General features: G+C 44.6%; 1 protein-coding gene across 5 annotated transcripts in view; it reads left to right on the plus strand.

The window, feature by feature from the left end:
- The window catches only part of TLN2 (talin 2), a 187,777-nt gene that overhangs the window by 71,128 nt on the left and 104,353 nt on the right, over positions 1-12,296 (plus strand). For all 5 annotated transcript variants that reach the window (XM_082197996.1, XM_082197998.1, XM_082197994.1 and 2 more), the window contains exons 5-6: positions 954-1,106; positions 10,650-10,792. In XM_082197996.1, coding sequence (XP_082054122.1) covers positions 954-1,106; positions 10,650-10,792 — 296 coding nt within the window. The remainder of the gene's footprint in view (positions 1-953; positions 1,107-10,649; positions 10,793-12,296) is intronic.

Consider the following 12,296-nt stretch of genomic DNA (forward strand, 5'->3'; position numbering starts at 1 on the left):
GATGGAGCTGGTCTTTCAGCAGAGCTGATGGCAAGGGCCCTGCTTCCCACATCTCCCATTGTCCCAGCCTGAAAGAATGATTGCAGGCTGAGAGAGAGCTTTCGTGCCACAGGGGCTGCCTTTCCCAGCTCTGTGACTGATAAGATCCCTCCCCTAGTGATGCCATGGATGAAGTATGGCTTATCATTATAATGAGCTAAGCCACACCCCAAGCACTGTGGTTAGTAAAAACTAAGTGAGCTTCATAAACCATGGCTTGTTTCTAAGTGATTAACTCCTCCTTGTGGCTGTACTGGAGAAAGGAGGAGAAGGGATGAGCATGCAGGCCTTGTGGAGCACCTGGGCCCAGTCTCATGTTCTGGAGAGCCAGTGTGGAGAGCCAGTGTGGTGTAGTGGTTAAGAGCGGTAGTCACATAATCTGGTGAACCGGGTTCGTGTCTCCGCTCCTCCACATGCAGCTGCTGGGTGACCTTGGGCCAGTCACACTTCCCTGAAGTCTCTCAGCCCCACTCACCTCACAGAGTGTTTGTTGTGGGGGAGGAAGGGAAAGGAGAATGTTAGCCGCTTTGAGACTCCTGAAGGGGAGTGAAAGGCGGGATATCAAATCCAAACTCTTCTTCTTCTTCTTCTTCTAAATGGGCTTGCAAGGCCTTTTCTTTTTAAAACAGACTTTAGGACAGTGTTTCTCAAACTTGCGTTCCCATCTGTTGGTGGACTACAACTCCCATTATCCCTGACCACTGGTCTTGCTAGCTAGGGATGGTGGGAGTTGTAGGACCAAGTTTGAGAACTAGCATTACATCCAAACTAGGTCATGGAGATCCCCGTGGCAGAGCAGCAGCCTTCTAAGAGAACTGCATTTGGGGTTTTCTTGCTTGCTTTAGACGAGGATGTGGTTTCGGACCAAATAGCCATGTTGAATAAGCAGGCTTAATTTGTTCTTGCAATTCCAGGAATAACCAACTATGAAGAATACTCCTTAATCCAGGAGAGCAACGAAGAAAAGAAAGAGGAGGGCACAGGGACCCTGAAGAAAGATCGGACGCTGCTGCGAGATGAAAAAAAAATGGAGAAATTAAAGGCAAAACTGCACACGGATGATGACCGTAAGTTGTGTTCCCCAGTGAAGCTCTGTGGCCTTTCATAGTTTGCTGGACTCCAACTCCCATCAGCCCTAGGTAGTGTGTCCAACAGCCAGGAATGATGGCGTGGTCCTACAGAGGATGCCCAACATGTTCCCAACCTATGACTTGTCAGAATAAATAGAAACTGAAGTTGGTGACAGTCTCTGAAACCAGAAGTGAATTAACAGTAGCTCTGACTTGCAGAAAGTCAGACTGTGTGTGTGTTTAATAATTTGTGTTAAAAGTTTTCTTAGTTTACAAAAGTACGTGCCTTGTCTCTTTATCAGGTTGTGCTTTCTACAGATCAGTTACATTTGTTGTGAGACATTAGTGTTGTATGCAGTATAAGGTTGAGAAGAGAAGGGGGTGGGGATAGTGCCAGCGTCGCCTGGATATGTTCTCTTTCTATTCACTTATTACGTTTCCTTGGTAATGAGAAGGAGTGGGGGGGGCAGGGTGTGGTTGGTTGTCTGTGGTTGACTGCAGTGGGGGTTGTTTGCAATTGTGAGGGGAGGAGGACTTGTTGGGTCAAGTAAGCCAAATTGATTCATATGCTGTTGATGGGTTCTTGTTATCTTGTTGGGCTGTGTATGTGATAAAGGGGAGCCATACTGGTGTGAAGATATCCTCTTCTATTTCTCCCCAGATCAGTTTCAGTTTGTTGGTTAGCTTTTCTAGTAAGGCTGTTTCCCATACGACTTGGTACCAGTTGTCCTTGTTCACTCCTGACAGGTCTCTCCAGTCTGTGAGGCTGAGAGTAGGTGGGTCATAAGCTCTTTGTAATGTGAGTGGTCAATAGGATCTTGGAAAATCTTCAGTAGGGCCAGTTCTGGGGTGAGTTCTAATAGTTGTTTAGTTACTTTGCATATCTCTTGTAGGACATTTGTCCAGAAGGGTTGGATTTGGGAGCATTTCCACCACATGTGGAGGTATGTGCCTGTAGAGGTGCAGTCTCTCCAACATTTTTGTGAGGTTCCTGGGTGTATCAGCGCCAGTTTCCGTGGTGTTAAGTACCATCTGTATATGAGTTTCAGTGTGAATTCCCTTCTTTTGGCTGAGAAAGATTTAAAGGGAGGTTTAGACCACATTCTAGTCCATTGGGTGGGGTTACTTTAATGGCCTATGTCGTGCTCCCATTGTTTTTTTATTGTGTCAAGGGAGTTTGTGGGATTTTGGACCAGTATTTTGTTTATTGTGGATACCATCCCTTTGCCTTGTCCCTTTGTTGTTAGGAGATTTTCAAATGTGGTCAAGGGCCTAGTTGCTGCTGATTTTACTACTGGGTTTTTTAAAGAAGGCATGCAATTGGTGGTGTGTTAGCCAGGGTGTCCCCTAGTTTGTCTTGTATTTCTTGTGAGCCAAATTCTCCACTGTGAACAATCAATTTTAGACTTTAAAAACGTATATTGGCTGCCAAGGAACAACTACCAGAAAAGATTAGTTATCAAGTTTCACCAGAATAGAACTCCAACTAAGGTTTTGCACATGCGAGATCATTTGGCAAAGTACCAAATATTATTGACAAGAGTTTTTAAAGACAGTATGTGCCCTCCATTGTGCAAACTAAGACGCAAGGAACAAGCATAATGAACAATAATTACTTTGGTGCAATAAAGAGCTGAGCTAAGAACAGCAAATGCCAGAGGAGTGGAACCTCCCTCTCCATAGCAACAAGACCCGATTTAAATACCCCACAGAAAAAGGGGACTATGACTCAGTTAAGAGAGTCAGTAGACTTACAAGATTCTCCCCAGACTCCAAAAAAGATCCAGAATAAACAGTCCCTAGAACAGAAAAAGGACCAACAAAACAAAGAGGCTGCAGATAATGTAGAAGCTACAGGACGTAGGGAAATCACCCCACTGATAGACACAAAGGCCCATAACGTATCATGCTGCTCATGTGCCTCTATGCTGACCCTGGAATCCCCATACTGTCCATCAGTGGATGAACCATTAGGAAGATTCAAACTACTAATTCAACCCAACCCAGATAAAGAGGAGGGGACTCAATTTACAAATGGAACACACTCAACAGGAAGCGGAACATGTCCTGCTTCCAAGGCAAAGTTCACAATCCAAAATACCTACTTCCAGGTTTGCATTAAACCTAACAAGAAACCGTGGCTCCATTTCATTTTTTGTTTGCAATAAACAAACCGTAGTTAGGAAGGATTCAGATAAGCAAGCAAGCTATGGTTTATTAAACCAGTTTGCTAAACCACAGATTAGCACTGTGTGTGAACCAAGCTAGTGTTCTCCCTAAGTGCATAAATGTTAAAGAATGTCCGGTGTTGAAGAACATGGATGTTTGAATGTGTTGGGAAACTGGAAAATACTTTAACTTTATTTATAAATCTTGGTCCTGCTGTACAGTAAGCGCTGCTTCTGACTGCTGCTTCCATGAAGCCTTTTGCACAACCCCCCTAATCGCCACCCAAAGCCCTTGGTAGCTAAGCCCCCAAAGTCCATCCAACAGAAACAACTGCACATTGCTTCCATCGTTTTACCCCTGCCTTCATCGCTTTCTCTGATATTTTACCATGCATGCTCCTTGGGGTTGGGACCTATCCTTTGCTGTCCAGGGAGCAGATTCTATGGCTGTGATGCCTCATTAACATAGCAGCTGATGCGGCAGAGCCCCATCTGAGCTAGGTGAGGTCAGGACCCTGGACAGAGCCCTGCCTAGAAGGGAACTGTTGCTTCAGCAAGTTGCAGAAGCCTTCCTGAGGTCTTATGGAAGATGGCTGGCCTAGGCTTTGTGTGACCCCCATTATCCTCCAAGGAGCTAGCTGTTCTGCAGCTGTAGGTGGGTGATAAGGACTGTCCCTAGGACTGATTCTTTTGAGATTCAGATTCTAGCAACGGTATGGCTTCTGACCCGGAAGGACCTGTTGCAGGAATGGTGACACCTTGCCCAGGTTATCCTCCGAGCTTTGCAGTGGGTGGGTGGGCAAAATGGTTGAGGGTGATATCCTCTTCCATTTTTTACAATGCACTAGGCACACCCTGATGGCACCGTAAATATGTAATTGCATACCCAAGATCACACCATCCTTTCGCCTTTCACAGGTGCTCGTAAATCTGAGCATAAAAATACAGAGATGTTTCCCCACTTATTTGGTGTGTTCCTATAAGTGTGCACTAAACCTGGTTAGCGAATGAGAGTCCAGAATCAGCTGTTTGATTTGATAAAAGGCATGGCATGCAAGGGTAGGATCCTTTATATATTGCAATGGAACAACAGAGGTTCCCAGGCAACTACTACACATATTCTTTATCCTCCTCCTTTCCTCCTTCCTTGCCTCCCCCGCTGCCTTTCCCCCCTTCTAGAATTGGCTTTTGACCAGCCTGGGGTTCCTTGCTGCCCACTTCTCTTACTAGAGTAAGAAGTGCTATTTAGGTGTGGTGTGTGTGTGTGTGTGTGTGTGTGTTGCCTTATTCACCTTAGATGCTGGAGGGTCAATGCAGTGAGCTGCTTTCATATGCTGGAATCTGCAGTCCAAAATATCAATAGTGTTTGCAAAGGAAGCTAAAACAATCCTCACTTTGTTCTGTAACTCTGACAGCGACCCAAGATGATAGTTTACCATGAACATCTTGGCAGGGGCAAGGACTTCTTTATTTTATTGATTTTATTTTAATTCCGTAAGTGTATCCTAGCTTCACCTCCCATGCAGGTTTTAGAGTTGCTTGTCAGTTAAAAATCCAAACTGAGCAAAGGAGAAACAAAGCAATTTTATAATAGGTCAAATGAGACCAAAACAAGGCTTTTGCAGTGATCCTGTTCATTTTTAACTTTAATTCAGCGTGAGCTGCATATATGATGTATAACACTGATGCCCACTCAACCGGCGCTGGTACAGGTCCCACATAATACTCGTTGCACATTTGTAAGAAATTGATCTTCCAGTGTGGCAGCACCTACACTTTGAAACTCCCTCCCTATTGACACCAGGCAGGCACTTTCCCTGTATGCTTTTTTTTGCACTTGCTAAAAACATTTTTGTTCAGGCAAGCCTATACAGATAAGCAGAAATTTGACATGTTTTTTTTAATCTGGTTTTTAGTGTACTGTTGATTTTTTTGGAATGTTTTAAACAGCTGTTTTTAACTGTCTTTTTACTGATAATTTCATTGTTACATTCATTTTGTAAACTGCTTTGAGGCTGTTTTTTGTTTTTACAATCAAGCAGTATATAAATTTTATGAACTAAATAAATAAGCGTTCTCTAAAGGTTGGAACTAGTTGTGTTGTTCGTGGCAACCATTCAGCTGCTTTCAAGGAAGCTTGGAAGCTGCCGTATGTCCATTCAGACTGGCCGGCCGGCCCAGAATTGGTTGCTGCTCTCCAGGGCCAGGGACTCAGAAAGGTCCTTCCCATCGTTGACAGGCAACTGTCGTGCTGAATCAGCCTGGGCTGAGTGTTTTCCCCACATAACTGGAATCCTTCCAGCCAGGGAGGGCGAGGCGTCATGTAGTTCTGTGGGAATGCGGAGGAAGTGCTGTGAGGCTTTGAGTGCTCAGGCCAGCTCTCAAAGGAGCTTGATGACTGCAGAGTGAGACTGCGGCATTTAATGACCCCTTGGGTTAATTTTTAAAAAGGGCTTCTGAAGGCCAAATCCATTTCCCTATAATTCTTAGCACGTGCAGAATACCTAGATGCAATGACAGTAAACTATGCAATCTTGATAGTTCCTGGACAGGATATTGGCCCAATTCCATTTTCCAGACAAATGCCGTAATCATGAGGATTGCATAAATCAATATGTAGTTATGAGTCTGGGGTGTGGCAACTTTCCTCACAACAGAAAAAAACACCACTGCCGTTGGATGATAGAAATTATGGGTTGTATCCAACTAAGTTCTACTCAGGGAAGACCCACTGAAATCAATGTACTGAAGCTAGTCATGCCCATACATTTCAGTGGGTCTGCTCCAAGCAGGACTAACATTGGCTACACACCCAATGACACAGGTGTTTTAATCTGGTATTTGTTTGTTTGTTTTAATTGCTAATGTTTAAAACCATTGTTTTTAACAATGGTTTCATTGGTTTATTCCTTTTGTAAACTGCTTTAAGGTTTTTCACAATCAAGCAGTGCATAAACTTTATGAAATAAATAAACACCCACCTGCCAAAATATGAACTCTGTATGCTCTTAAAAATGCTCCTGTAAAGTATCTGTAGGCTAATAACATGCTCTCTGCTTTCAGAGCTTTCTGGTGGTGGTGATAAAACGTGTTACCAAGGTGCTCAACCTTGCTGGCATTCTGTTTAACTCCCTTTAAATGCCTTGACATTTTTGATTCAGTTGATTCAGTTTTGTCTGTGAAAGGTTGACAAAGCAGAAGGATACAAAAGTATTAGCTGTATTATATCGGTTAATGATGGGGTACGCTAATGGTGTAGGCATACAAGCTTAAGAACCCTGGGCATGCAAATTATCTTTCTTATTATCTAACTCCTAACTTAATCAAAGAATCCAGCCCTCTTGGAGCCCAGGGACAACAAAACACCACCTGTAAAGTATTGGCTCTGACCATCAATCTGTTGGTAACTATTTGCATTTCTTAAGGACAGGAACCTTCCACTGGAGATATACACAAGAAATTGGCCACTCTCTGCTCCTTGCACACCTGTGGCGACTCTTAGGAGCCCATCAAAGCCCTGCTCTCCTTTGCTATGCAGGGGTGGGGTGAGGAATCACTATTTAACTACAATTGACCTATAATACAGTTCCCCAGCTAGATATGGGGCACGCTTCCCCCAGGTCTATTTTGCAGGTCCAGGAGGAGGATTACATGGTGGGACACAGGCTGCCCCAACCCTCTTTACTTTAGTCCTCCTGCCCACCCTTCCTTCCAGGCTCCCTGGCATTTCTTTCTCTTCTCCATTTTTCTCATGGCAAGCTCAGTTCAGTTAGACACCTTTGCAACGGCACTGTTGCCTGCGTTCCCTCCCTTCAAAGAAACTTCACAACCTTACAGGCTTTCAGGGACCTGCAGAGTCCACATAGCCCACCTCTCCCATCGCAACCAGGCCTGGGAACTCTTGTCAGCCTAGTGCCAAGAAGGGTCTCTGGATTGGGCCCCTGCTTTTTTCTATCAGGCCTGGGAGAGGAAATAATGTTGCTTTTCCTTCCCCTTTAGCCTTCTCGTTTCTAAGTTTAGCCATGCTGATCCTTGAGGGGGCCACTTATATAATTATTCCCCCTCTGTCTACCAATTAGGCTCTGCTTGTTTGTCTGTTGCCTCCTTTGCATGCTGTGTTTTCTCTGTATTTGGTAGGTGATGCTTTCCAGGGGCGGTTTTAGGGTAGTGTAACCGGTTCAGTTGCACTGAGCGCCGTGCTGCAGGGGTCGCCACAGCAGTGGTGTAGAACGGAGCTCAAGAGCCAAAGGGGCGCTGAATTTTAGCATCTCGCAGGGCGCCACCAAAATTGGAGAGCTCACAGTCTGCCACTGCTCTTTCAACCTCAGACTGCCCCAGCTGTAATTCTGCTGCTGGTTCATTTTGAAAACTGTCTTATTTTAATGAATTCTTTTTCATTCTGCAACAATCTGCATAATAAACAATATTTCTACATCATAATAACAATGCACGATCTTTGATATTACTCTCTGGTCTGGCACCTGAGGACCAATTCCTCCATGCAGGGTGGTCAGAGTGATACAGTGGTGCCCCGCAAGACGAATGCCTCGCAAGACGGAAAACTCGCTAGACGAAAGAGTTTTCCGTTTTGGAGGTGCTTTGCAAGACGAATTTCCTATGGGCTTGCTTTGCAAGACGACAATGTCTTGCGAGTTCCTGGTGGTTTTCCCCCTCCCCCCTTTTTCTAAGCCGCGAAGCCGCTTATCAGCTGATCCAATCAGCAGATAAGCCGCTAAAAGCCGCTAATAGCGCTAATCCGCTAATCCTTCAATGGGCTTGCTTCGCAAGACGAAAAAACCGCTAGACGAAGAGAATCACAGAACGGATTCTTTTCGTCTTGCGAGGCACCACTGTACATCCCCACTCCAACATATGTTGTTGGACTCCAACACCCATCAGCCCCATCCAGTGATCAGGGATGATGAGAGATGTAGTCCACCCCATCTGGAGGGCTACCCCTGTATAAAGTGCCCAGTGTAATATCCTCATAGAACAGTGTGACTTCAAGCTAAAGATTTCATTGCACGTGTGTTCCAATACACAGGCATACATGTGTGCTTATATGTAATATGCAGTCAAAGACACGTGGCAACAAGCTGCCGCTAACTTGCTATAGAAAGAGAATTTGCTCGGGTATTTGATTAAAACAGCTTCAGTTTTGCTTGGGGCTGGGAGTTAGTTTTTGTATTGCTCTTGCCCCACCTTACAAGGTTGTTGTGAGGATTATATACAATGCTAACTAAGTGCCTGGCATTGTTATTGTTTTCAATATTTATAGATGGTTTTTCACCATAAAATGGTTTACAAATCAATAATAAAATGGCACATGTCAAATACTATGGGGTTTAAAACAATAAAAAGCCACAGGTAAGAATGTGAAATTGGCTTGGTACAACTTACTTAAAGTGCCTCCTGGAATACAGGTATTGTATATATAAATGATAAATACAGTGGTACCTTGGTTCTCAAACTTAATCTGTTGTGGAAGTCCGTTCCAAAACCAAAGTGTTCCAAAACCAAGGTGCGCTTTCTCATAGAAAGTAATGCAAAATGGATTAATCTGTTCCAGACTTTTAAAAACAACCCCTAAAACAGCAATTTAACATGATTTTTACTGTCTAACGAGACCATTGATCCATAAAACGAAAGCAATAAACAATATATTGCAGGCACGCACGCACGCAATCAATCAATCAATAGCTGAACTGGGTTCTACACAGTCACAAAAACTAAACAAAAAAGCCACAAAAATGCAAAATACAGACAGACCTCAGCCTAACACTCAAATCGGAGGTCTAACATTCAAAATGGAGCACATTCAGCTTCCGAAAAAGGTTCACAAACTGAAACACTCACTTCCGGGTTTGCAGTGTTTGGGTTTCAAGTTGTTTGAGTACCAAGGCGTTTGAGAACCAAGGTACCACTATACGATATATGTAGCGACAGTGGCCGCACCCCAGGAGTGGCTTCAACTGGCCAGTCTCAAACCTTCAGTGAGTTAATGACTTCCCCTGCATGCGAAGACAGGCTGTGGCAGATTGAGTGGAGAAGACCAATAGTGGGTCCAACAGTTAAGCAGGCAGTTTCTGCATGTGCTGTAGATGGAAGTAACGGCAGCTGAGGCTCATCAACGTGGGAAGGGAACCCATCTAGGAGAAGGAAAACTATGATCCTAAACCTCTGCTGCCTTGCGGGATATCTTCAGGAGGAGAAAAGACCAAGGAGTAAACAAATCTGGAGTGGAGTTCCTAAGACGGTTGGATGGCGCCTTGTACGCTTCCTTCCAGCAACTCCTGCAGCCAAGCTGCTGCCAAACATATTGCTCTGCTTTCCTTTGGACCTCATCAGCAAGGCCGAGAGACAGTCCCGGACCTCAGTGGACATTGCTAGACTTGTCCCCAGAGAGGTGCTGCTTATGCAGCGGTTTGGCTTTACCTCCAGAGGCGCTGTCTTGAGACAGATGGATGCAGACAATGAAGTTGGCTTCCTTTTGAAGAGTTATCCAGAATGTGTGTCTACCATTTGGACTCTTTTAGAAGTTTACATAATTGTATATCCATCGTTATAAGGGACGTGGGTGGCGCTGTGGTCTAAACCTAGGGCTTGCTGATCGGAAGGTCGGCTGTTTGAATCCCCGCAACGGGGTGAGCTCCTGTTGCTCGGTCCCAGCTCCTGCCAACCTAGCAGTTCGCAAGCACGTCAAAGTGCAAGTAGATAAATAGGTACCACTGCAGTGGAAAGGTAAACGGCGTTTCCATGCGCTGCTCTGGTTTGGTCAGAAGCGGCTTAGTCATGCTGGCCACATGATCCGGAAAAACTGTCTGCGGACAAACGTCGGCTCCTTCGGCCAGTAAAGCAAGATGAGCGCCGCAACCCCAGAGTCGTCTGCAACTGGACTCAACTGTCAGGGGTCTTTTACCTGTCTTATATATCCATTGTTAGTATATACTTTGAATTATAAACAAGACATTTGCCATTTCATTTAATGTTCTTGAATGTAGTCTAGATGTTGCTGGACTAGAGCTCCAGACACGCTCTCTAGTTGCTGGCCATGCTGGTTGGGACTGATGGGAGTTGGAGGCAAGCTACACCTGGGGCACCTGGTGGGGGAAGGCTATGTTACTGAAATACTGACTTCTCAGTGTGTGTGTGTGTGTGTGTGTGTGTGTGTGTGTGTTGGTTGGAATGCCTAGCTCTTGCATTTGCAAGAAGAGGGAGAAAGAAAGGGGCCCACCAGATGTTTTGGACTACAACTCCCATCAGCCCCAGCTAGCACAGCTGATGGGAATTGTAGTCCAAAGGGGATCAGGTTGGCAGAGACTGGGTGATAGTAATGTGCGTATTGTGAGTCTTTTTTTCTTTCTCCACTTAGTAAACTGGTTAGATCACAGTCGAACGTTTCGGGAGCAAGGAGTGGACGAGAACGAGACGCTGCTGCTGAGACGCAAATTCTTCTACTCGGACCAGAATGTGGACTCGAGAGACCCTGTTCAACTAAATCTGCTTTATGTTCAGGTATGCTAGAGCTGGAATCAAGAAATCCCTCCCCAAGCCCTACTCTCCTTGCCAGCTATCCCAGCTTCAGAACAGAAAGAAGCCTTTGAGCTACAGTTCAGACATACATGTTTATCACTTGTTCACAGCAACATCCAGGGGTGACTTACAAGTGTGAATACCAAGGGGCTGGATAATAGGCCAGGAAAGGAATGTTCTTTGTTTCTGTAGAATAGGCCAAATGGAAGGTGTGCTGCATTATATCTTTCTCTCCTTTATGTAATCCATGAAGGGTTAAGTTCATTCTTCCATTTCAGAGCTTCCTAGGAGGCAAATCAGACAATTTTAAGATAAGTTGACTGTTGGCTGGTATAGATAAGTTCTTCAGCTAATAAGGTACTTTTATTTCCGCTAGCTGCAAAATAAGATAAGGGGGCCTTTTTGAATCATTTTAATGCTAAATGTTAGGGGGAAGTGTTAAACTAAAGGAATTTTCTAAATCCTGTCTATTTGTATTCTGAGGGTTTATCCCTGCCGTATTGGACCAACCTTTTTTCCCTCTGTGTTTTGCATATAGGTGCTTTATGTTTATATTATAATGTCTGTTGGCTATAGACAATAAGACTTGACGACTGCGTGGATGTGTGAACATGCTGTCCCAAATCAAGTACAGATAGCATTTCCTCATGCGCGCGCGCGCACACCCCCCCCCCGCATATCCTCTCGCATTCCCTGAACCACAAAGCTATTGTCTTTGTTGTTGTTTCATCTTTATATTTTACAATGGTACCTCGGGTTACATACGCTTCAGATTACAGACGCTTCAGATTACAGACTCCGCCAACCCAGAAATATTACCTCGGGTTAAGAACTTTGCTTCAGGATGAGAACAGAAATCGTGTAGCAGCGGTGCAGCAGCAGCAGGAGGCCCCATTAGCTAAAGTGGTACCTCAGGTTAAGAACAGTTTCAGGTTAAGAACGGACCTCCAGAACGAATTAAGTTCTTAACCCGAGGTACCACTGTATTAAGATGTTACAATGGGGTACACAAAGAGAAGAGTGAAAACTCACTGGGGAAAGCAAGTGTGTCAAGCTAGAGTCCATATTTAATAGTACTGCATAGTACTATTTCCCCATGCTTTGGAGCCCCTGGGAAACTCAGCAAAACTGCTGCCCCCTGGAACTGGGAGTGGAGAATGCAGCTGAATGGGACACAACTGTGGGCAGCCTGAGGAAGTGCCAGCCACCTTGGGCCTCTCCATAAAAAGCAAGTCTAGACTGAGAGACTAGGGTGATGTCCTCTTCTCATTGTGAGATTTTTGTGAGATGAGAGTTTCTTTGGACCCTGGCTGAGAACCCAGAGGCTGAGAGGGAGTGCATGCCTGAAGATGATAGAGATGATAGATAGATGATAGATGATAGATAGATAGATAGATGATAGATAGATAGATAGATAGATATAAAATTTAGTATTAATGCAACACTTTTACATTTTTTGAAATATTTTATTTAAATTGTCTCTTGT

This window comes from Podarcis vaucheri, assembly GCF_965113315.1.
Source record: "Podarcis vaucheri genome assembly, chromosome: 14".
NCBI classification, from domain to species: domain Eukaryota; kingdom Metazoa; phylum Chordata; class Lepidosauria; order Squamata; family Lacertidae; genus Podarcis; species Podarcis vaucheri.